The sequence below is a fragment of the Salmo salar genome, unplaced genomic scaffold (assembly GCF_905237065.1).
Source record: "Salmo salar unplaced genomic scaffold, Ssal_v3.1, whole genome shotgun sequence".
NCBI classification, from domain to species: domain Eukaryota; kingdom Metazoa; phylum Chordata; class Actinopteri; order Salmoniformes; family Salmonidae; genus Salmo; species Salmo salar.
In genome coordinates this window covers 168,330-194,999 of record NW_025547820.1, presented here as the reverse complement: position 1 = coordinate 194,999, position 26,670 = coordinate 168,330, and the positions used below count along the sequence as shown (strand labels likewise).

The 26,670-nt window shown below is 45.5% G+C and overlaps 1 protein-coding gene across 2 annotated transcripts in view; it reads left to right on the top strand.

Annotated features, from left to right (window-relative positions):
- The first annotated feature begins 16,375 nt into the window (after positions 1–16,375).
- LOC106593623 (uncharacterized) overlaps positions 16,376–26,670 on the top strand; it is a 43,111-nt gene continuing 32,816 nt past the window's right edge. Inside the window, exons 1-7 of one of the 2 annotated variants that reach the window (XM_045711613.1) lie at positions 16,376–16,601; positions 17,516–17,740; positions 20,143–20,301; positions 21,138–21,206; positions 21,320–21,636; positions 22,993–23,143; positions 25,452–25,616. In XM_045711613.1, coding sequence (XP_045567569.1) covers positions 16,437–16,601; positions 17,516–17,740; positions 20,143–20,301; positions 21,138–21,206; positions 21,320–21,636; positions 22,993–23,143; positions 25,452–25,616 — 1,251 coding nt within the window. In that variant the 5' untranslated portion in view covers positions 16,376–16,436. The remainder of the gene's footprint in view (positions 16,602–17,515; positions 17,741–20,142; positions 20,302–21,137; positions 21,207–21,319; positions 21,637–22,992; positions 23,144–25,451; positions 25,617–26,670) is intronic. The other variant, XM_045711614.1, reaches the window with a different exon arrangement.

Below are 26,670 nucleotides of genomic sequence, written 5' to 3'. Positions count from 1 at the left end.
ACCTGTATGTCCACCATGTTCCTTTCTCCTATCCAGTCTAGTATCTAACCTGTATGTCCACCATGTTCCTTTCTCCTATCCAGTCCAGTATCTAACCTGTATGTCCACCATGTTCCTTTCTCCTATCCAGTCCAGTCTAGTATCTAACCTGTATGTCCACCATGTTCCTTTCTCCTATCCAGTCCAGTCCAGTATCTAACCTGTATGTCCACCATGTTCCTTTCTCCTATCCAGTCCAGTCTAGTATCTAACCTGTATGTCCACCATGTTCCTTTCTCCTATCCAGTCTAGTATCTAACCTGTATGTCCACCATGTTCCTTTCTCCTATCCAGTCCAGTCTAGTATCTAACCTGTATGTCCACCATGTTCCTTTCTCCTATCCAGTCTAGTATCTAACCTGTATGTCCACCATGTTCCTTTCTCCTATCCAGTCTAGTATCTAACCTGTATGTCCACCATGTTCCTTTCTCCTATCCAGTCTAGTATCTAACCTGTATGTCCACCATGTTCCTTTCTCCTATCCAGTCTAGTATCTAACCTGTATGTCCACCATGTTTCTTTCTCCTATCCAGTCCAGTCCAGTATCTAACCTGTATGTCCACCATGTTCCTTTCTCCTATCCAGTCTAGTATCTAACCTGTATGTCCACCATGTTTCTTTCTCCTATCCAGTCCAGTCCAGTATCTAACCTGTATGTCCACCATGTTCCTTTCTCCTATCCAGTCTAGTATCTAACCTGTATGTCCACCATGTTCCTTTCTCCTATCCAGTCCAGTCTAGTATCTAACCTGTATGTCCACCATGTTCCTTTCTCCTATCCAGTCCAGTCTAGTATCTAACCTGTATGTCCACCATGTTCCTTTCTCCTATCCAGTCCAGTCTAGTATCTAACCTGTATGTCCACCATGTTTCTTTCTCCTATCCAGTCCAGTCCAGTATCTAACCTGTATGTCCACCATGTTCCTTTCTCCTATCCAGTCCAGTCTAGTATCTAACCTGTATGTCCACCATGTTCCTTTCTCCTATCCAGTCCAGTCCAGTATCTAACCTGTATGTCCACCATGTTTCTTTCTCCTATCCAGTCCAGTCCAGTATCTAACCTGTATGTCCACCATGTTTCTTTCTCCTATCCAGTCTAGTATCTAACCTGTATGTCCACCATGTTCCTTTCTCCTATCCAGTCCAGTCTAGTATCTAACCTGTATGTCCACCATGTTCCTTTTTCCTATCCAGTCCAGTCCAGTATCTAACCTGTATGTCCACCATGTTCCTTTCTCCTATCCAGTCTAGTATCTAACCTGTATGTCCACCATGTTTCTTTCTCCTATCCAGTCCAGTCCAGTATCTAACCTGTATGTCCACCATGTTTCTTTCTCCTATCCAGTCCAGTCTAGTATCTAACCTGTATGTCCACCATGTTCCTTTCTCCTATCCAGTCTAGTATCTAACCTGTATGTCCACCATGTTCCTTTCTCCTATCCAGTCTAGTATCTAACCTGTATGTCCACCATGTTCCTTTCTCCTATCCAGTCCAGTCTAGTATCTAACCTGTATGTCCACCATGTTCCTTTCTCCAATCCAGTCCAGTCCAGTATCTAACCTGTATGTCCACCATGTTCCTTTCTCCTATCCAGTCCAGTCTAGTATCTAACCTGTATGTCCACCATGTTCCTTTCTCCTATCCAGTCCAGTATCTAACCTGTATGTCCACCATGTTTCTTTCTCCTATCCAGTCCAGTCTACTATCTAACCTGTATGTCCACCATGTTCCTTTCTCCTATCCAGTCCAGTCCAGTATCTAACCTGTATGTCCACCATGTTTCTTTCTCCTATCCAGTCCAGTCCAGTATCTAACCTGTATGTCCACCATGTTCCTTTCTCCTATCCAGTCTAGTATCTAACCTGTATGTCCACCATGTTTCTTTCTCCTATCCAGTCCAGTCCAGTATCTAACCTGTATGTCCACCATGTTTCTTTCTCCTATCCAGTCAGTCTAGTATCTAACCTGTATGTCCACCATGTTCCTTTCTCCTATCCAGTCCAGTCCAGTATCTAACCTGTATGTCCACCATGTTTCTTTCTCCTATCCAGTCTAGTATCTAACCTGTATGTCCACCATGTTCCTTTCTCCTATCCAGTCCAGTCTAGTATCTAACCTGTATGTCCACCATGTTTCTTTCTCCTATCCAGTCCAGTCCAGTATCTAACCTGTATGTCCACCATGTTTCTTTCTCCTATCCAGTCCAGTCTAGTATCTAACCTGTATGTCCACCATGTTCCTTTCTCCTATCCAGTCTAGTATCTAACCTGTATGTCCACCATGTTCCTTTCTCCTATCCAGTCCAGTATCTAACCTGTATGTCCACCATGTTCCTTTCTCCTATCCAGTCCAGTATCTAACCTGTATGTCCACCATGTTTCTTTCTCCTATCCAGTCCAGTCTAGTATCTAACCTGTATGTCCACCATGTTCCTTTCTCCTATCCAGTCCAGTCATCTAACCTGTATGTCCACCATGTTCCTTTCTCCTATCCAGTCCAGTCTAGTATCTAACCTGTATGTCCACCATGTTCCTTTCTCCTATCCAGTCCAGTCCAGTATCTAACCTGTATGTCCACCATGTTCCTTTCTCCTATCCAGTCCAGTCTAGTATCTAACCTGTATGTCCACCATGTTCCTTTCTCCTATCCAGTCTAGTATCTAACCTGTATGTCCACCATGTTCTTTTCTCCTATCCAGTCCAGTCTAGTATCTAACCTGTATGTCCACCATGTTCCTTTCTCCTATCCAGTCTAGTATCTAACCTGTATGTCCACCATGTTCCTTTCTCCTATCCAGTCTAGTATCTAACCTGTATGTCCACCATGTTCCTTTCTCCTATCCAGTCTAGTATCTAACCTGTATGTCCACCATGTTCCTTTCTCCTATCCAGTCTAGTATCTAACCTGTATGTCCACCATGTTCCTTTCTCCTATCCAGTCCAGTCTAGTATCTAACCTGTATGTCCACCATGTTTCTTTCTCCTATCCAGTCCAGTCCAGTATCTAACCTGTATGTCCACCATGTTTCTTTCTCCTATCCAGTCCAGTCTAGTATCTAACCTGTATGTCCACCATGTTCCTTTCTCCTATCCAGTCTAGTATCTAACCTGTATGTCCACCATGTTCCTTTCTCCTATCCAGTCCAGTATCTAACCTGTATGTCCACCATGTTCCTTTCTCCTATCCAGTCCAGTATCTAACCTGTATGTCCACCATGTTCCTTTCTCCTATCCAGTCACTAGTATCTAACCTGTATGTCCACCATGTTCCTTTCTCCTATCCAGTCCAGTATCTAACCTGTATGTCCACCATGTTCCTTTCTCCTATCCAGTCCAGTCTAGTATCTAACCTGTATGTCCACCATGTTCCTTTCTCCTATCCAGTCCAGTCCAGTATCTAACCTGTATGTCCACCATGTTCCTTTCTCCTATCCAGTCCAGTCTAGTATCTAACCTGTATGTCCACCATGTTCCTTTCTCCTATCCAGTCTAGTATCTAACCTGTATGTCCACCATGTTCCTTTCTCCTATCCAGTCCAGTCTAGTATCTAACCTGTATGTCCACCATGTTCCTTTCTCCTATCCAGTCTAGTATCTAACCTGTATGTCCACCATGTTCCTTTCTCCTATCCAGTCTAGTATCTAACCTGTATGTCCACCATGTTCCTTTCTCCTATCCAGTCTAGTATCTAACCTGTATGTCCACCATGTTCCTTTCTCCTATCCAGTCTAGTATCTAACCTGTATGTCCACCATGTTTCTTTCTCCTATCCAGTCCAGTCCAGTATCTAACCTGTATGTCCACCATGTTCCTTTCTCCTATCCAGTCTAGTATCTAACCTGTATGTCCACCATGTTTCTTTCTCCTATCCAGTCCAGTCCAGTATCTAACCTGTATGTCCACCATGTTCCTTTCTCCTATCCAGTCTAGTATCTAACCTGTATGTCCACCATGTTCCTTTCTCCTATCCAGTCCAGTCTAGTATCTAACCTGTATGTCCACCATGTTCCTTTCTCCTATCCAGTCCAGTCTAGTATCTAACCTGTATGTCCACCATGTTCCTTTCTCCTATCCAGTCCAGTCTAGTATCTAACCTGTATGTCCACCATGTTTCTTTCTCCTATCCAGTCCAGTCCAGTATCTAACCTGTATGTCCACCATGTTCCTTTCTCCTATCCAGTCCAGTCTAGTATCTAACCTGTATGTCCACCATGTTCCTTTCTCCTATCCAGTCCAGTCCAGTATCTAACCTGTATGTCCACCATGTTTCTTTCTCCTATCCAGTCCAGTCCAGTATCTAACCTGTATGTCCACCATGTTTCTTTCTCCTATCCAGTCTAGTATCTAACCTGTATGTCCACCATGTTCCTTTCTCCTATCCAGTCCAGTCTAGTATCTAACCTGTATGTCCACCATGTTCCTTTTTCCTATCCAGTCCAGTCCAGTATCTAACCTGTATGTCCACCATGTTCCTTTCTCCTATCCAGTCTAGTATCTAACCTGTATGTCCACCATGTTTCTTTCTCCTATCCAGTCCAGTCCAGTATCTAACCTGTATGTCCACCATGTTTCTTTCTCCTATCCAGTCCAGTCTAGTATCTAACCTGTATGTCCACCATGTTCCTTTCTCCTATCCAGTCTAGTATCTAACCTGTATGTCCACCATGTTCCTTTCTCCTATCCAGTCTAGTATCTAACCTGTATGTCCACCATGTTCCTTTCTCCTATCCAGTCCAGTCTAGTATCTAACCTGTATGTCCACCATGTTTCTTTCTCCTATCCAGTCCAGTCCAGTATCTAACCTGTATGTCCACCATGTTCCTTTCTCCTATCCAGTCTAGTATCTAACCTGTATGTCCACCATGTTCCTTTCTCCTATCCAGTCCAGTCTAGTATCTAACCTGTATGTCCACCATGTTTCTTTCTCCTATCCAGTCCAGTCCAGTATCTAACCTGTATGTCCACCATGTTCCTTTCTCCTATCCAGTCCAGTCCAGTATCTAACCTGTATGTCCACCATGTTCCTTTCTCCTATCCAGTCCAGTATCTAACCTGTATGTCCACCATGTTCCTTTCTCCTATCCAGTCCAGTATCTAACCTGTATGTCCACCATGTTCCTTTCTCCTATCCAGTCCAGTCTAGTATCTAACCTGTATGTCCACCATGTTTCTTTCTCCTATCCAGTCTAGTATCTAACCTGTATGTCCACCATGTTCCTTTCTCCTATCCAGTCCAGTCTAGTATCTAACCTGTATGTCCACCATGTTCCTTTCTCCTATCCAGTCCAGTCCAGTATCTAACCTGTATGTCCACCATGTTTCTTTCTCCTATCCAGTCCAGTCCAGTATCTAACCTGTATGTCCACCATGTTCCTTTCTCCTATCCAGTCCAGTCCAGTATCTAACCTGTATGTCCACCATGTTTCTTTCTCCTATCCAGTCCAGTCTAGTATCTAACCTGTATGTCCACCATGTTCCTTTCTCCTATCCAGTCTAGTATCTAACCTGTATGTCCACCATGTTCCTTTCTCCTATCCAGTCCAGTCCAGTATCTAACCTGTATGTCCACCATGTTCCTTTCTCCTATCCAGACCAGTCCAGTATCTAACCTGTATGTCCACCATGTTCCTTTCTCCTATTCAGTCCAGTCTAGTATCTAACCTGTATGTCCACCATGTTCCTTTCTCCTATCCAGACCAGTCCAGTATCTAACCTGTATGTCCACCATGTTCCTTTCTCCTATTCAGTCCAGTCTAGTATCTAACCTGTATGTCCACCATGTTTCTTTCTCCTATCCAGTCCAGTCTAGTATCTAACCTGTATGTCCACCATGTTTCTTTCTCCTATCCAGTCCAGTCCAGTATCTAACCTGTGTAGAGGAGTGACCAGTCAGGGGAGAGTCCTCACTGTAAATAACACTAGGGTCAAAATCGAATCGAAGTCTATTGGTCACATACACATATTTAGCAGATGTTATTGCGGGTGTAACGAAAATGCTTGTGAATCTGAGGAGATGTTGAAACTGCAGTCAGTGAGGAAATAGAGGAGTGTTCCAAATGGCAGCCTATTCCCTACATAGTGCCCTACTTTTGACCAAAACCCTATGGGTGCATCTAGTGCCCTATAAAGGGAAGAGGGTCCCATTGGGGATGCAGACTAGCTGTTTAACAGATGTGTGATCCAGGAGGTCACCTACTCCTTTATGTCACTGATCAGGGGCCCCAAGGACCAATCAGCATCCTTCTTCCTCATCCCCACGCTTCACGGAAACAAAGGTTTCCATGGTAACTGTACACAGCCGTGGTTCTAAATTAAACCGGGGGGCTCTCACACCTCCCTACCACACACACACACACACCCTCTTCTGTAATCTGTGAGAGCCCCCACACAGTTGGATGTGTGTGTGTGTGTGTGTGTGTGTGTGTGTGTGTGTGTGTGTGTGTGTGTGTGTGTGTGTGTGTGTGTGTGTGTGTGTGTGTGTGTGTGTGTGTGTGTGTGTGTGTGGTCATGCACTACTAGACAAGAGAGTTTATGGGTGGGTGTTAGCATTGCCAGAGAAGGAGATGAAGGGCGGGTCTTTGTTATTCTGTTACCCGGAGCAATACTTTTATAACTCAATATAGGAAAGCTGTAATTTTAGCAAGCATCTCCCCTTTAGGCTCCTATATTTCCTCACTGACTGCAGTTTCAACATCTCCTCAGATACAGAGAGAAGATTCTCTGGTCTGCATTGAAACAGCAGGCCAGGGAATCTGCTCTTTGTATCTGAGGAAATGTTAAAACTGTTTCAACATCTCAGATATCGAGAGAAGATTCCCTGGCCTCACAATAACTCTTAGTTTCTTCTTCAAACTATTTAGGCAAGTAGAAACATTATTTTTTTTTAAAGTGTCAAATATCTGTCCTAGCCCTGTTATTGGATGGTCCAGAGGACTAATTAAGGAGAATTTCTACGCCTCCATAGTCCCCCCCCCCTTGTCTCCTCCCTCACACAGTCATCCTTCAGGACCAGGCTAGAGCAGACAGGTGTTCATCTATATGCCTGCTGGAAATTCACAGGGAGAGGAGAACAGAGCAGTAGATTCCAGCCCCACGAGACCCAGTAATAAGTCATATACATACAGTTGCTTTTTTAAATTTTATTTATCACTCGTAAAATCGGATTAAATTGATGCAATGCAAACGTAAGTATTCTTGCGGATCTTTGCTTAGCCTGCAGAATGTCCTATTATGAACCAGTATCTGTAGAATCTGTAGCTCCTCCTACCCCACAAGCTGAGGCCAGAACACGCCCACTCATTAAAAACCCAGCAGGCCGCTCCCTTAGCGCTCCTCATTGGTCGTCACTCAAAGACAAAACTGTGGCTGTGTCACTGAAAATTGCTTCATAATCGTGTAGCATTATGATTTCCAAAGTACCTAGACTATTGGTGCCTGGGGCCCCCGACACACGTTACACAAACCCTGAATAAACATGAAGGATTAGGACACAGTCTCAGATTTCCAACAATGCAAAGCAGCCTGGATGAGTCTGGGCATGAGGTCATTGTGCTGGTGTTGGGGAAGGAGGAGGAGGAGGAGGAGGAGGAGGAGGGGAGGTTGACAGAGGGCAGGGTGAAGCAGGGTGATGGTATTATTTTGGGATGTGAGTTAATCAAGGACTCTCTGTCTCTGTCTCTCTCCAGTGGCGGACCTACGATTTACGCTGTCAAGGGCTGCTCAGCTTCATCGCTCTAATTCTGTCTTGCTTCAGCAGGTTGGTTCAACAGCAGCAAAATCTGCGGGAAGCTTCAAAGTTGGAAAATGGTTGAAAGGGGGGAGGAGGGGTTCAGTGGTGGAAAAAGTACCCGATTGTCATACTTGAGTAAAAGTAAAGATACTTTAATAGAAAATGACTCAAGTAAAAGTGAAAGTCACTCAGTAAAATACTACTTGAGTAAAAGTTTAAAAGTATTTGGTTTTAAATATACTTATTAAGTATCAAAAGTAAATGTAATTGCTAAAATATACTTAAGTATCAAAAGTAAAAGTATAAATCATTTCACGTTCTTTATATTAAGCAAACCAGACGGCACAATTTTCTTTATTTATTTATTTTTTACGGATCGCCAGGGGCACACTCCAATACTCTAGACTTCATTTACAAACGAAGCATTTGTATTTAGTGAGTCTGCCAGATCAGAAGCAGTAGGGATGACCAGTTCACACACTTGATAAGTGTGTGAATTGGACCATGTCCTGTCCTGCTAAACATTCAAAATGTAACAAGTACTTTTGGGTTTCAGGGAAAATGTATGGAGTAAAAAGTACATTATTTTCTTTACGAATGTAGTGAAATAAAAGTTGTCAAAAATATAAATAGTAAAGGTCAGATACCCCAAAACACTACTTAAGTAGTACTTTATAATATTTTTACTTAAGTACTTTACACCACTGGGGGATTTTGCCTGGACACTGTGCCCAGGTTAATGAGGCCACATTATTTGGGATGAACATGCAAAGGTAACCATATTTTTTTGAAGTGATTTGTTTGACAATCAGATGAAAACATCATGACTGGTTGTGTTTATGGCACATTTTAAAGGTAATACATTTTTACAGTTCAATTACCGTAAAACTTCAATTAAACGGCGAATCTCAAAAGGCCGGCTGTCCCTTTTAATAGCCGGGCGACGTCACACATTTCAGCAAATAAAAGCCTGTTTCAAATAAAAGCCTGTTTCAAATATACGTTGTTTACGAGGTTACCATGCATTACCATGAATTGTTTCCTAGGTTACCATGCATTACCATGAATTGTTTACGAGGTTACCATGCATTACCATGAATTGTTTACGAGGTTACCATGCATTACCATGAATTGTTTACGAGGTTACCATGCATTACCATGAATTGTTTACGAGGTTACCATGCATTACCATGAATTGTTTACTAGGTTACCATGCATTACCATGAATTGTTTACGAGGTTACCATGCATTACCATGAATTGTTTACGAGGTTACCATGCATTACCATGAATTGTTTACGAGGTTAGCATGCATTTACATTAATTGTTTACGAGGTTTAATGTTTGATTTGTTAGATTTAATAATTCAGTAATGACAAAAAAAAATTATGGCAATCATCCATTTTATCACCAGTAAGAACCTGCTAGCCATTGGCTGCCAACAGCTGAGAACTGCTAGCCATTGGCTGCTAACAGCTGAGAACTGCTAGCCATTGGCTGCCAACAGCTGAGAACTGCTAGCCATTGGCTGCTAACAGCTGAGAACTGCTAGCCATTGGCTGCTAACAGCTGAGAACTGCTAGCCATTGGTTGCTAACAGGAGATAACTGCTAGCCATTGGTTGCTAACAGGAGATAACTGCTAGCCATTGGCTGCTAACAGCAGATAACTGCTAACCATTGGCTGCTAACAGCTGAAAACTGCTAGCCATTGGCTGCTAACAGCAGATAACTGCTAACCATTGGCTGCTAACAGCTGAGAACTGCTAGCCATTGGTTGCTAACAGGAGATAACTGCTAGCCATTGGTTGCTAACAGGAAATAACTGCTAGCCATTGGCTGCTAACAGCAGATAACTGCTAGCCATTGGTTGCTAACAGCTGAGAACTGCTATTCATTTGCTGCCAACAGCTGAGAAAGGCTAGCCATTGGTTGCTAACAGCAGATAACTGCTAGCCATTGGCTGCTAACAGCTGAGAACTGCTAGCCATTGGCTGCTAACAGCTGAGAACTGCTAGCTAACTGGCAAGCACAAAAACCGTCAACAACTTCCCGGAGTACAGACTCCTAGAAACCAGCTGATCGCCCTCTAGTGGCGAAAGTAAGAACTGCCAGTCAAAGAGGAGAATAGTTGTTATGTCAAGGAAAAGTTTAAAAGAAATCTAGAGGCATACTAAGTCAAAAGAAATGTGACTCAGTGTGTAAACGATAACACATTAGTGCAGGAAATGAAGAAATATATTAATACATGAAAGTGAATGCTGGAATTAAACAATGAACTACTTAAATGAGCATAGTTAATAGACACCTGGCTATAATAGAAACCTGTCTCTAATAAGTTCCTGTTGTGTTCGGGGATTTAAAAACTCCTGGGCAATTAATTGAAGTTTTACGGTACCTCTTTACTGTAAAACCCATTATAGGGGGGCCCTTAGACTGGCCTCTGCCTGGGGCTTCCAAATCAATAAGTCTGCCCCTGCCTCTCTCTCTGTCTCTCTCTCTGTGTGTGTGTGTGTGTGTGTGTGTGTGTGTGTGTGTGTGTGTGTGTGTGTGTGTGTGTGTGTGTCTCTCTCTCTCTCTCTCTCTCTCTCTCTGTGATGTCCTCCCAGCTGTCCTTCAGACTAGAGTTACACAATACCTCAAGATCAGACTAGTTACACAATACCTCAAGATCAGACTGTATTTACAGGATATCTCAGGATCAGACTATATTTACAGGATATCTCAGGATCAGACTATATTTACAGGATATCTCAGGATCAGACTATATTTACAGGATATCTCAGGATCAGACTATATTTACAGGATATCTCAGGATCAGACTGTATTTACAGGATATCTCAGGATCAAATCAGGTCAAACCTTATTTGTCACATGACCCAAGACCTTAAGGTGAAATGCTTACTTACAAGCCCTTAACCAACAGTGCAGTTCAAGAAGAGTTAAGAAAATATTCACCAAATAAACTAATATAAATATATATATTTTTTAAATAAAAAGTAACACAATAACATAACACTAACCAAACTATATACAGGAGGTACCGGTACAGAGTCAATGTGGAGGCTATATACAGGAGGTACCGGTACCGAGTCAGTGTGGAGGCTATATACAGGGGGTACCGGTACCGAGTCAATGTGGAGGCTATATACAGGGGGTACCGGTACAGAGTCAATGTGGAGGCTATATACAGGAGGTACCGGTACCGAGTCAATGTGGAGGCTATATACAGGAGGTACCGGTACCGAGTCAATGTGGAGGCTATATACAGGAGGTACCGGTACAGAGTCAATGTGGAGACTATATACAGGAGGTACCGGTACCGAGTCAATGTGGAGGCTATATACAGGAGGTACCGGTACCGAGTCAATGTGGAGGCTATATACAGGAGGTACCGGTACCGAGTCAATGTGGAGGCTATATACAGGAGGTACCGGTACAGAGTCAATGTGGAGGCTATATACAGGGGGTACCGGTACAGAGTCAATGTGGAGGCTATATACAGGAGGTACCGGTACAGAGTCAATGTGGAGGCTATATACAGGAGGTACCGGTACCGAGTCAATGTGGAGGCTATATACAGGAGGTACCGGTACCGAGTCAATGTGGAGGCTATATACAGGGGGTACCGGTACAGAGTCAATGTGGAGGCTATATACAGGGGGTACCGGTACAGAGTCAATGTGGAGGCTATATACAGGAGGTACCGGTACAGAGTCAATGTGGAGGCTATATACAGGAGGTACCGGTATCGAGTCAATGTGGAGGCTATATACAGGAAGTACCGGTACAGAGTCAATGTGGAGGCTATATACAGGAGGTACCGGTACCGAGTCAATGTGGAGGCTATATACAGGAGGTACCGGTACAGAGTCAATGTGGAGGCTATATACAGGAGGTACCGGTACAGAGTCAATGTGGAGGCTATATACAGGGGGTACCGGTACAGAGTCAATGTGGAGGCTATATACAGGAGGTACCGGTACAGAGTCAATGTGGAGGCTATATACAGGAGGTACCGGTACCGAGTCAATGTGGAGGCTATATACAGGAGGTACCGGTACCGAGTCAATGTGGAGGCTATATACAGGAGGTACCGGTACAGAGTCAATGTGGAGGCTATATACAGGAGGTACCGGTACCGAGTCAGTGTGGAGGCTATATACAGGAGGTACCGGTACAGAGTCAATGTGGAGGCTATATACAGGAGGTACCGGTACCGAGTCAATGTGGAGGCTATATACAGGGTGTACCGGTACAGAGTCAATGTGGAGGCTATATACAGGGGGTACCGGTACAGAGTCAATGTGGAGGCTATATACAGGAGGTACCGGTACCGAGTCAGTGTGGAGGCTATATACAGGAGGTACCGGTACCGAGTCAATGTGGAGGCTATATACAGGAGGTACCGGTACCGAGTCAATGTGGAGGCTATATACAGGAGGTACCGGTACCGAGTCAATGTGGAGGCTATATACAGGAGGTACCGGTACCGAGTCAATGTGGAGGGGTACAGGTTAGAGGTCATTTGTACATGTAGGTGGGGGTGAAGTAACTATGCATAGATAACAAACAGTGAGTAGCAGCAGTGTACAAAACAAATGGGGGGGGGGTCAAAGATCAGACTACAGTAACAGGATCAGACTACAGTTACAGGATCAGACTGGAGTTACAGGATCAGACTAGAGGTATCTCATCTCATTTTAGACTGTTGCTTATAAGACATCAAAGATGGAATAATAACTGGACAATGGATAACATGTAATCAACTTTTCACAATTTGAGGATGCAGAATATAGAGGCTGTACATGGTTGATTGGATTTCAGGAAGATACAGAAGCGATGTTCAAGGGTTAATTTAATGTTGAGTGGATTTAATTGGAGAGAGACTGGGCCCTGCAGGGATGTAGACATCTGTCATAATAAGGCCCTCACAGTTGGCAGGAGGGGAGAGGAGGTGGAGAGGTGGGGGAGGAGAGGTTGGGGGGAGAGGAGGAGGGGGAGGAGAGGGGGAGGAGAGGCGGAGGGGGAGAGGGGCGGCGAGGTGGGGGGGAGGAGAGGAGGAGGAGTGGTGGCGAGGTGGCAGGAGGAGAGGAGGAGGGGGAGAGGGGTGGCGAGGTGGGGGAGGAGGAGGGGGTGGGAGGAGAGGAGGAGGGGGAGGAGAGGAGGAGGGGGAGGAGGAGGGGGAGAGGGGTGGCGAGGTGGGGGGAGGAGAGGAGGAGGAGGGGGAGAGTGGTGGCGAGGTGGCAGGAGGAGGGGGAGAGGGGTGGCGAGGTGGGGGGAGGAGAGGAGGACGGGGAGAGGGGTGGTGAGGTGGGGGGGGAGAGGGGTGGTGAGGTGGGGGGGGAGAGGAGGAGGGGGAGAGGGGTGGCGAGGTGGGGGGGAGGAGAGGAGGGGGCGAGGTGGGGGGGAGGAGAGGAGGAGGGGGAGAGGTGGGAGAGGATGGGGAGGAGGAGAGCAGGGTTAGGTGGAGAGGACTAGAGGAGAGTTGGGGTGGAGGGGGGTTGGGGGGGTACACACCCCAGTTAGTGTGAGGAGGGTGAGAGATAACCCAGTTAGTGTGAGGAGGGTGAGAGATAACCCAGTTAGTGTGAGGAGGGTGAGAGATAACCCAGTTAGTGTGAGGAGGGTGAGAGATAACCCAGTTAGTGTGAGGAGGGTGAGAGATAACCCAGTTAGTGTGAGGAGGGTGAGAGATAACCCAGTTAGTGTGAGGAGGGTGAGAGATAACCCAGTTAGAGGGTGAGAGATAACCCAGTTAGTGTGAGGAGAGTGAGAGATAACCCAGTTAGTGTGAGGAGAGTGAGAGATAACCCAGTTAGTGTGAGGAGGGTGAGAGATAACCCCAGTGAGAGATAACCCAGTTAGTGTGAGGAGGGTGAGAGATAACCCCAGTTAGTGTGAGGAGGGTGAGAGATAACCCAGTTAGTGTGAGGAGGGTGAGAGATAACCCAGTTAGTGGGAGGAGGGTGAGAGATAACCCAGTTAGTGTGAGGAGGGTGAGAGATAACCCAGGACGGTGAGAGCATTTGACTGTCTCTGTCCCGTAGCTCTGTTCAAAAAGTACCCCCCTCTTTCTCTTAACTCAGCTCTGACGGTCTCCAGGCTCCTGTGAAACAGTTTCACAACACAGCTTGAGGCTGCGAGAGAGAGAGAGAGAGAGAGAGAGAGAGAGAGAGAGAGAGAGAGAGAGAGAGAGAGAGAGCAAAAGAGATAGCAAGAGCAAAAGAGATAGCAAGAGAGAGAGAGAGTCTCAGTGACAAGCCAGGAATAAATGGAAAGTGACAATGTTGGCTGGATGTCTTTGGTACTCAGCTTGTTTTGAAACACAGAGGCAGAGTGATAGAATATACCTCCCTCCAGTTGCATGGCAACATAATTATGCTTAAATGTACACCAAACCAAAAACCATTGATTTCAAAGTGTAACAAACCATACAACTGGTTGTAGACAGGAACCATGTATTCAAGGAGGGATACCCCTTGTTTATCTACCATCAAAAGCCTCTGATAGGACTGCCTCTCTCTCTCTCTCTCTCTCTCTGTCTCTCTCTCTCTCTCTCTCTCTCTCTCTCTCTCTCTCTCTCTCTCTCTCTCTCTCTCTCTCTCTCTCTCTCTCTCTCTCTCTCTCTCTCTCTCTCTCTCTCTCTCTCTCTCTCTCTGACAATCTTTAAATCAACAAGGTAGTTTTGGCGGCATTATCACCAATTATGGTGCCGTAAATCTTCAGGTCATCATTCATGAGAATGCATTATTTGTGTATATCATCATGAATCCTGCCAGGTGCCAACTAAGCACTTCCACCTTCATCTTCCGGTTAGTCTCTTTCTGCGCCCCTCCCCTCCCCGAGGTGACGTAATGTAATGTACATTAGAACCAGTTTCATTGGTGGTTGGGGCCGCGTGCGCTCAAAGAGATTCAGAGGAGGGGATTCCTCCTCCTCCTCCTCCTCCTCCCCATCACTGTCGCCGGGATACTGCTGGTAAGATGTCCTTTAAATGATATTCATTGTTTTCATTGGTTAAGAATAACTCTTATTTGTATGATTAACATCAATATATATTTAGTGCTTAGAGAGGACAAAGGGTTTTAATTGTGTCAATCGATTTGAATCTTTATGATTTGTGTGTGTGTGTGTGTGTGTGGTTTCTGTCGGAAACTAACCTCTCATTAGACTACACACACTAGGTTGACTATCGAATTCTAGACGGTATTTAACTATTGATTGTACTACAACGCGAGCATCGTGTAGATTGCTCGCTCCTTTATTTTGCGGGTTTATCCGTTCCATCCGGTTGAGTAGTGTCTCAGCGGGTTTATCCGTTCCATCCGGTTGATAAAGTCTCATCGGACGTGTCGGAGCGGTAGGAGTGGAACGACAGCCACGAACCTGACAGATATTCAAAACATTTTCCCTCGAGCCTTGTCTCGACGATGTTTACTTCTAGAGGTCAGAGCTTCCGAAGAATCCTGTCTTTAAAAGAATGAGAAGAGAGAGAGAGAGAGAGAGAGAGAGAGAGAGAGAGAGAGAGAGAGAGAGAGAGATCTAACAGTAGAATGGCTGGACACATGCTTCAGCCTAGTGCAATTTAATTGGCTGATGAGATTTCCAATTACTGCAGCCATTCTCTGCGTGCGGGCTAGTAGCCCGGTGGGCCTGGTCTGATGGTGTTGGTACTGCAACCTTATTGTGGGTGGATTGGGGCAGTGTTGTTATGAAGGTGCCTTTTACATAAAATATTAATTTCAGCCACGCTCTATATTTAAAGACCTCTCAGAATAGAATGGCCTCTCGTTTAGCCTACTTGAGTCTACTTTCAAGAAACGCATGGAAGCAAATCACCTCCGTTTCTCGGCTTATGTTTCTTTTTTCTTTGTAGTTAAAATAACGATGTGTTCACTGTATTATTTTTCAGCCAGAAGAACACAGCGCAGGGAGGGTACTGTCTGGCTGATGTGATGATGTGATGTGGATTGTAGACTAGGCTATTGAACTGAACGTCCATCCTCTCTATATGACACCATGAACCCTGCGTCGGGCGGCGCTGCCGACTCCCGCAGCCAGCTAGACAATAGCAACAGAAGGCAGCAGCTACAGCGCGCTTCCTCCCCGGCTGGCGGCAAAGACATTGGATCTAAAGAGACACCGAAAAGCAGCACTCCGTCAAAGAGCATCGCGTCAAAGCAGTGCGGAGGAGGGAGAGGCAGCCGCGGCAGCTCCCCGGTCTCCACGGCAACCAGCAAAGACAGACAGTATTTTTCTTTCAAAGGCGCGGCAAGCGTGGCAGGCGCGGTCCCTGTCCAGTCCGATGGTGCTGAAATCCATACGTTGACCAGGGCGGCGGCGGCGGCTGGGAGCGGCAGAGGAGCGGCAGAGGAGCGCAGCAGTCAGTCTGAAGACTCGCGTTGTACTGATATATCGTGTTTGAAGGGGGATACAACACGGGTTGTTTCTGATCAACCTTGTTCATCCAAATCTCCTAAATTGAAGAACAATAACCCGAGAGGAGGGGGAGGAGAAGGTGAGGCTAGCGGTACAACGACCGGAAACAAAAAACCTCTGGCAAGAGCAGTGTGGGCTGCGGCCCTGGCTTCTGGAGAGAGGGATGTTTGCAGTCTGAGCTGATCCAGTTTCACCTGAATAAAAGCTTAAAAAAGGAGGAGGAAAGATGAAGACAAAGACACAGTCTCCCCCGGAGCCGGTCACAGAAACGGCGGTACCAGAGGATCTCTCCCCTGAGGCCATCGTTAACGAGCCCGAACCGGTACCTGAGCCCGACCAGCTATTTCAGGAGGAGATAGAGAAACTGGAGGATGAAAATGATGAGCTAAAGGTATGTCTATATGTCTGCCATTGTCACGTCTGTATGGGTTTAAAAATAATGGGTTTAATAACAGCATGTTTTAGCAGCCTACGCTTTATACTGTTGCCCAGGGGCGTCATGCACCCCCAAAATCTGAGGGGCAGAAAGTACATGAGGATGGCTGGGGGTAGGGGGTAGGGGGGTTTCCGGAGAGGGGCTATGCCCCTGTCCATAAATTGGAGAATTTATCATTTTTCAAACACCTGAAACAGCTTTTTTTTCCAGCAATCTAGAGCCATAATCATTATGCTTAATTATATGTCCAATATATATATATATTCCTCTGCATATCTAAACCTCTTGAGATGTTTCTATTCTCCTTACTGGTGGCTCTTTTTTTTAATGAAACTAAATATGCTTTTCTGCATCTCTGCTCAAATCTGGGTAAAACATTGAAAGGAATGTGAGTCTTATTCAGTACATTTAGTTATTGATTGGTTTTCTAAAGTCTACCTGCCTTGCCAGCAGGCATGCCAGCTAAGATAGTTAGACAAGCTAGCTACTCTTAACTTTATAGCCTGAAAATGGCTCCTTGGTAGCTAGTTATGAGGTTGGGAGATTGGGAACCTATCTGGGCTAGCTAAAGCCAACTTCATAAAATTGCTTCCTAAAAGTGGCTAGTAGTATTACAGAGAAGAAAAAAAAGAAGAAAAAAATAAAAAATAAATAATATATATATATATATATATATATATATATATATATGTAAAAAAAATTATAGTTAAAAAAAGTAATATTTACAGCACAAATCTGAGGGGGCACGTGCCCCTGTGCCCCTATGGGCATGACGCCTTTGCTGTTGCCTCTATAATGTTTTATTGATGCCTCTAATTGCTGTGTCCCTCTCCATCTCTCTCTTTCTCTCTCTCATTCATTCCCATTAGACTGAGATAGAGGAGATGAGAGCGGAGATGGACGAGATGAGAGACACGTTCTACGAAGAGGACGCGTGCCAGCTGCAGGACATGCATCGCGAGCTGGAGCGAGCCAATAAGAACTGCCGGATTCTCCAGTACCGTCTGAGGAAGGCGGAGAGGAAGAGGATGAGGTTCGCTCAGACGGGAGAGGTAGACGGAGAGCTACTGAGGGCCCTGGAGCAGGACTTGAAGGTAAGACGCTGTCTAGACTCTAGGATAACTATTTTCCGGCCCATAAAGTAATTTAGATTTTGGCCACTAGATGGCAGCAGTGTATGTGCAAAGTTTAACACTGATCCAATGAACCATTGCATTTCAGTGAGGGGCCAAGCCTCGAGACACCCACAACTTGTTTATTCATTAAACCAAGTCCTTTCGCACCAATGCCAACAAGTGCGGCGATAATTGTGATATTGAAAATAGAAAAAATATTTCTAACACACCAATGAACCTATAGCGCTACTGCCTGTGCTTAGATTGACCAATGTGTTAGGTCTGTTAAAATACCTGAAGGAAATATTGTCTAGACTCTATATGTCATCAGGTAATGTTGTCTAGACTCTATATGTCATAAGGTAATGTTGTCTAGACTCTATATGTCATCAGGTAATGTTGTCTAGACTCTATATGTCATAAGGTAATGTTGTCTAGACTCTATATGTCATAGGGTAATGTTGTCTAGACTCTATATGTCATAGGGTAATGTTGTCTAGACTCTATATGTCATAGGGTAATGTTGTCTAGACTCTATATGTCATAGGGTTTGACCTGAAGGTAATGTTGTCTAGACTCTATATGTCATAAGGTAATGTTGTCTAGACTCTATATGTCATCAGGTAATGTTGTCTAGACTCTATATGTCATAGGGTAATGTTGTCTAGACTCTATATGTCATCAGGTAATGTTGTCTAGACTCTATATGTCATAGGGTAATGTTGTCTAGACTCTATATGTCATAGGGTAATGTTGTCTAGACTCTATATGTCATAGGGTAATGTAGTCTAGACTCTATATGTCATAGGGTGGGACCTGAAGGTAATGTTGTCTAGACTCTATATATCATAGGGTAATGTTGTCTAGACTCTATATGTCATAGGGTGGGACCTGAAGGTAATGTTGTCTAGACTCTATATGTCATAGGGTTTGACCTGAAGGTAATGTTTTCTAGACTCTATATGTCATAGGGTAATGTTGTCTAGACTCTATATGTCATAGGGTGGGACCTGAAGGTAATGTTGTCTAGACTCTATATGTCATAGGGTAATGGTGTCTAGACTCTATATGTCATAGGGTGGGACCTGAAGGTAATGTTGTCTAGTCTCTATATGTCATAGGATAATGTTGTCTAAACTCTATATGGCATAGGGTGGGACCTAAAGGTAATGTTGTCTAGTCTCTATATGTCATAGGGTGGGACCTGAAGGTAATGTTGTCTAGTCTCTATATGTCATAGGGTGGGACCTAAAGGTAATGTTGTCTAGACTCTATATGTCATAGGGTGGGACCTGAAGGTAATGTTGTCTAGACTCTATATATCATAGGGTAATGTTGTCTAGACTCTATATGTCATATGGTTTGACCTGAAGGTAATGTTGTCTAGACTCTATATGTCATAAGGTAATGTTGTCTAGACTCTATATGTCATAGGGTAATGTTGTCTAGACTCTATATGTCATAGGGTAATGTTGTCTAGACTCTATATGTCGTAAGGTAATGTTGTCTAGACGCTATATGTCATAGGGTAATGTTGTCTAGACTCTATATGTCATAGGGTAATGTAGTCTAGACTCTATATGTCATAGGGTAATGTAGTCTAGACTCTATATGTCATAGGGTAATGTTGTCTAGACTCTATATGTCATAGGGTAATGTTGTCTAGACTCTATATGTCATAGGGTAATGTTGTCTAGACTCTATATGTCATAGGGTGGGACCTGAAGGTAATGTTGTCTAGACTATATGTCATAGGGTGGGACCTGACGGTAATGTTGTCTAGACTGTGTCTGCTGTGAACTGTGGATGTGATGAATGCTATTTGGTTTGATCCAAATGCCATTCTATTCCCAAAATGCTTGTGTATATACAGTTACATATGCAGTGGATTCTGAAAGTATTCAGACCCCTTGACCTTTTCCACATTTTGTTACGTTGCAACCTTTTTCTAAAATGGATTAAATAAAAACAAATCCTCATCAATCTACACACAATACCCCATAATGACATCACAATACTCCATAATGACATCACAATACCCCATAATGACATCACAATACCCCATAATGACGAAGCAAAAACAGGTTTTAAGAAATCCTGTCAAATTTATAAAAAATCAATTTAAATAAATCTCCCCCTCCCTGTCTCTCTCCCCCTCCATCCCTCTCCCTCCCCCACTCCCCCTCCCTTTCCCATTCGCTCTCCCCCTCCATCCCTCTCTCTCTCCATCTCCCCCTCCCTCTCCACTTCCCTCCCCCTCCCTCTCCACTTCCCTACCCCTCCCTCTCTCTCTCTCCCTCTCCCTCCCTGTCTCTCTCCCTCTCTCTCCCTCCCTGTCTCTCTCCCTCCCTGTCTCTCTGCCCCCGCCCCCCCCTCTCTAGGTAGCGAAGGATGTGTCAGTGCGTCTGCACCATGAGTTGGAGAATGTGGAGGAGAAAAGGACGAAGACAGAGGAGGAGAACGAGAAGCTAAGGCAAAAGCTGATAGAGGTGGAGGTGACCAAGCAGGCCCTGCACAACCAGCTGGAGAAGGCCAAGGAGGTGATGAGGGGGAGGGAAGGGGTGAGGTGGGGGGGACAGGGGTAGACAGGGGAGGGTTAGGGTGGTGGGTTAGGGTTAGGTGGAGGTGACTGAGCAGGCCCTGCACAACCAGCTGGAGAAGGCCAAGGAGGTGATGAGGGGGAGGGAAGGGGTGAGGTGGGGGGGGACAGGGGTAGACAGGGGAGGGTAAGGGTGGTGGGTTAGGGTTAGGTGGAGGTGACTGAGCAGGCCCTGCACAACCAGCTGGAGAAGGCCAAGGAGGTGATGAGGGGGAGGGAAGGGGTGAGGTGGGGGGGGGACAGGGGTAGACAGGGGAGGGTTAGGGTGGTGGGTTAGGGTTAGGTGGAGGTGACTGAGCAGGCCCTGCACAACCAGCTGGAGAAGGCCAAGGAGGTGATGAGGGGGAGGGATGGGGTGAGGTGGGGGGGGGGGACAGGGGTAGACAGGGGAGGGTTAGGGTGGTGGGTTAGGGTTAGGTGGAGGTGACCAAGCAGGCCCTGCACAACCAGCTGGAGAAGGAGGTAATGAGGACACCTGCTGTCAGGGAGGGCAAGGTTCCGCAGTGTCACGTGACCAGCTGGATTCAAACCCAGGTCTCCTGCGTGCCACAACACCGTGTTAAGCCTGCCGAGCTAAAGCCGAGACGTTAGCTCAGGGAGTTAACACAGGGTCTGGTTACTCATCACAAGCTTGTTAGTTAAGAGGTTTCCCGAGAGTCATGTTTTAATGATTAACAGCCTGTCCTGTAAAGAACATGGTACTGTCCACGACAGATTCCACCAGTCATGTACAACAGTTAACAGGTGGGCTGATGATTCCATCTTTATTCTCTGCAGCTGTCACTGAAGAGGAGAGGAGGCAGGGACGTTCAGAAAGAGAAGAGGATTCCACAGACTCCAATAGAAGTACGGCACTATTTTCAACAATGTTTTACATCATTGTTATTCGTCAAACTATAATGACGAAAGAGACGAGACCAAAACATATATATATATTATATTCTTCTTCTCTCCTTCAGGAGGACAACGAAGATCTGAAATGCCAGTTGGCCTTCATCAAGGAGGAAGCCATTTTAATGAGGAAGAAGATGGCTAAAATTGACAAGGAGAAGGACCGGCTGGAACACGAGCTGCAGAAGTATCGCTCTTTCTACGGGGATGTGGATAGCCCTGGGCCCAAGGGAGAGGCTGGTGGACCAGCTACCACCCGGGAGTCAGAGCTGAAACTGAGACTGAGGCTGGTGGAGGAGGAAGCCAACATCCTGGGGAGGAAGATCGTAGAGTTGGAGGTGGAAAATAGAGGACTGAAGGCTGAACTGGAGGACATGAGAGACAGGTAGGGAGGGAGGAAGGGAGGGAGGGAGGGAGGGAGGGAGGGAGGAGGGAGGGAGGAGGAGGGAGGGGGAGGAGGGAGGGAGGGAGGGAGGTGGAGAATAGAGGACTGAAGGCTGAACTGGAGGACATGAGAGACAGGTAGGGAGGGAGGGAGGGAGGGGGGAGGGAGGGAGGGAGGGAGGGAGGGAGGGAGGGGTGGAGAACAGAGGACTGAAGGCTGAACTGGAGGACATGAGAGACAGGTAGGGAGGGGAGGGAGGGAGGGAGGGAGGGAGGGAGGGAGGGAGGGAGGGAGTAGAGGTGGAGAATAGAGGACTGAAGGCTGAACTGGAGGACATGAGAGACAGGGAGGGAGGGAGGGAGGGAGGGAGGGAGGGAGGGAGGGAGGGAGGGAGGGAGGTGGAGAATAGAGGACTGAGGCCTGAACTGGAGGAGAGGAGAGACCGGTAGACCCAACGGACCCCTAAACCCTACGCCCTAAACCCTAAAGCCTATAGACTTGATGCACTTGTGGAGATCTGAGAGGATTTGACAGCTGTCAGCAATATGGTAGTAGCTCCACCCTGCTCTCTGATAGGCTTGATAAAAGTTTCCCCATATTGCTTATACCAATCAAATCCTCTCAGATCTCCATATGTCTTTGTAAATAAACAAGATACATTTGATTGATTGATGTATTGATTGGTTGATATATTGATTGATGTATTGATTGATGTGTTGATTGATTGATCATTGATTGGTTGATATATTGATTGATATATTGATTGGTTGATATATTGATTGATGTATCGATTGATGTGTTGATTGATTGATCATTGATTGGTTGATATATTGATTGATATATTGATTGGTTGATGTATTGATTGATGTATTGATTGATTGATCATTGATTGGTTGATATATTGATTGATATATTGATTGGTTGATATATTGGTTGATGTATTGATTGATGTATTGATTGATTGATGTGTTGATTGATGTATTGATTGGTTGATGCATTGATTGATGGATGTGTTGATTGATGTATTGATTGATTGATGTATTGATTGATGTGTTGATTGATTGATGTATTGATTGACATATTGATTGATTGATGTATTGATTGATGTATTGATTGATTGATGTATTGATTGACGTATTGATTGATTGATGTATTGATTGATGTGTTGATTGATTTATTGATTGATGGATGTGTTGATCGATTTATTGATTGATGGATGTGTTGATCGACGTGCTGATTGATGGATGTATTGATTGATGGATGTATTGATTGATGGATGTATTGATTGATGGATGTATTGATTGATGTATTGATTGATGGATGTGTTGATCGACGTGCTGATCGATGCGTTACCAGGGATGAGGTGGCTGGAGGCTCGGCTGAGCATGGCTGCAGCAGGGAGCAGGGAGAGGAACTCAGGGAGCTGAGACAGCAGCTACAGCTGGTGGAGGACGAGGCAGAGCTGCTCAGGAGGAACCTGCAGGACGCAGAGGAGGACAACAACAAGGTGGCGTCCCAAATGGCACCCTATTCCCTATATAGTGCACTACTACTGCAGGATGTAGAGGAGAACAACAGTGTTAGTCCCAAAATGGCACCCTATTCCCTATATAGTGCACTACTTTAGACCAGGGAGCAAAGGGCTCTGGTTGAAACTAGTGTGCTATATAGGGAATAGGGTGCAATTTGGAAAGAAGCCGTTTACATTCTACGTGTGAATCATATAGTAGAGTATTTGTCGTTACTGATCACATTTATCTCTCTCTCTCAACACCCCCTCGTAGCAACGTCTCATAAGGTTAACCATGTACCTCCTGGGGAAGGACACCTGGTGTCATAAGGTTTAACATGTACCTCCTGGGGGAAGGACACCTGGTCTCATAAGGTTTAACATGTACCTCCTGGGGGAAGGACACCTGGTCCCATAAGGTTTAACATGTACCTCCTGGGGGAAGGACACCTGGTCCCATAAGGTTTAACATGTACCTCCTGGGGGAAGGACACCTGGTCCCATAAGGTTTACCATGTACCTCCTGGGGGAAGGACACCTGGTCCCATAAGGTTTACCATGTACCTCCTGGGGAAGGACACCTGGTCTCATAAGGTTTAACATGTACCTCATGGGGGAAGGACACCTGGTCCCATAAGGTTTAACATGTACCTCCTGGGGGAAGGACACCTGGTCTCATAAGGTTTAACATGTACCTCCTGGGGGAAGGACACCTGGTCCCATAAGGTTTAACATGTACCTCCTGGGGGAAGGACACCTGGCCTCATAAGGTTTAACATGTACCTCCTGGGGGAAGGACACCTGGTCTCATAAGGTTTAACATGTACCTCCTGGGGGAAGGACACCTGGTCTCATAAGGTTTAACATTTACCTCCTGGGGAAGGACACCTGGTCCCATAAGGTTTACCATGTACCTCCTGGGGGAAGGACACCTGGTCTCATAAGGTTTAACATGTACCTCCTGGGGGAAGGACACCTGGTCTCATAAGGTTTACCATGTATCTCATGGGGGAAGGACACCTGGTCTCATAAGGTTTACCATGTACCTCCTGGGGGAAGGACACCTGGTCTCATAAGGTTTACCATGTATCTCATGGGGGAAGGACACCTGGTGTCATAAGGTTTAACATGTACCTCCTGGGGGAAGGACACCTGGTCTCATAAGGTTTAACATTTATCTCCTGGGGGAAGGACACCTGGTCTCATAAGGTTTACCATGTACCTCCTGGGGGAAGGACACCTGGTCCCATAAGGTTTAACATGTACCTCCTGGGGGAAGGACACCTGGTCTCATAAGGTTTACCATGTATCTCCTGGGGGAAGGACACCTGGTCTCATAAGGTTTACCATGTATCTCATGGGGGAAGGACACCTGGTCTCATAAGGTTTACCATGTACCTCCTGGGGGAAGGACACCTGGTCTCATAAGGTTTACCATGTATCTCATGGGGGAAGGACACCTGGTGTCATAAGGTTTAACATGTACCTCCTGGGGGAAGGACACCTGGTCTCATAAGGTTTAACATTTATCTCCTGGGGGAAGGACACCTGGTCTCATAAGGTTTACCATGTACCTCCTGGGGGAAGGACACCTGGTCCCATAAGGTTTAACATGTACCTCCTGGGGGAAGGACACCTGGCCTCATAAGGTTTAACATTTATCTCCTGGGTGAAGGACACCTGGCCTCATAAGGTTTAACATGTACCTCCTGGGGGAAGGACACCTGGTCTCATAAGGTTTAACATGTACCACCTGGGGGAAGGACACCTGGTCTCATAAGGTTTAACATTTATCTCCTGGGGGAAGGACACCTGGTCTCATAAGGTTTAACATGTACCTCCTGGGGGAAGGACACCTGGTCTCATAAGGTTTAACATGTACCTCCTGCGGGAAGGACACCTGGTCTCATAAGGTTTACCATGTATCTCCTGGGGGAAGGACACCTGGTCTCATAAGGTTTACCATGTACCTCCTGGGGGAAGGACACCTGGTCTCATAAGGTTTAACATGTACCTCCTGGGGGAAGGACACCTGGTCTCATAAGGTTTAACATGTACCTCCTGGAGGAAGGACACCTGGTCTCATAAGGTTTAACATGTATCTCCTGGGGGAAGGACACCTGGTCTCATAAGGTTTACCATGTATCTCCTGGGGAAAGGACACAGGACACGTACCCCAGGTTGAGAACCACAGATTTAACAGACGTTCTTTAATCCAGAACCATATACAGTCAGTGATTTAAGCTTTAAGGTAGTTTTACTAAAGTACATCCTGTTTCAATCGCCCACTATATCGTTCTTTTAGGTGACGGGAGAGCTGAACAAGCTGAAGTACAAGGAGGGCTCCAGGCACGGCGCTGGTGGTGGAGGAGGTGGTGGTGTCGGAGCGGCTGCAGACCGGGTCAAGGTGGAGGTCCTGCAGGAGGAGCTAAAGGCTGCCAGGCTGCAGATCAACGAGCTGAGTGGCAAGGTGAGGCAGCATGATGGACTACACTACCCACAATGCTCTGTGTATTTTTTTTTTTCTTCTTCTGTGCAAGGTTGGGGTCACTTCCATTTTAATTCCTTCAATTCAGGAAGTTACCTGGAATTCCAATTCCAATTTCCCTCCATGCTTCTCACTGAGAACACATTGGAAGTGGAATTTCAGTTTACTTCCTGAATTCATTGAAATGAAGCTGACAGTTGAAGCTAACATAATGCTCCATCACTGACGTTAACATAATGCTATCCATCTCTGACGCTAACATAATGCTATCCTGTCTCTGACGCTAACATAATGCTATCCTGTCTCTAACGCTAACATAATGCTATCCTGTCTCTGACGCTAACATAATGCTATCCTGTCTCTGACGCTAACATAATGCTATCCTGTCTCTGACGCTAACATAATGCTATCATGTCTCTGACACTAACATAATGCTATCCTGTCTCTGACGCTAACATAATGCTATCCTGTCTCTGACGCTAACATAATGCTATCCTGTCTCTGACGCTAACATAATGCTATCCTGTCTCTGACGCTAACATAATGCTATCCTGTCTCTGACGCTAACATAATGCTATCCTGTCTCTGACGCTAACATAATGCTATCCTGTCTCTGACGCTAACATAATGCTATCCTGTCTCTGACGCTAACATAATGCTATCATGTCTCTGACGCTAACATAATGCTATCCTGTCTCTGACGCTAACATAATGCTATCCATCACTGACGCTAACATAATGCTATCCTGTCTCTGACGCTAACATAATGCTATCCTGTCTCTGACGCTAACATAATGCTATCCTGTCTCTGACGCTAACATAATGCTATCCTGTCTCTGACGCTAACATAATGCCTTCCTGTCTCTGACGCTAACATAATGCCTTCCTGTCTCTGACGCTAACATAATGCTATCCTGTCTCTGACGCTAACATAATGCTATCCTGTCTCTGACGTTAACATAATGCTATCCTGTCTCTGACGCTAACATAATGCTATCATGTCTCTAACGCTAACATAATGCTATCCTGTCTCTAA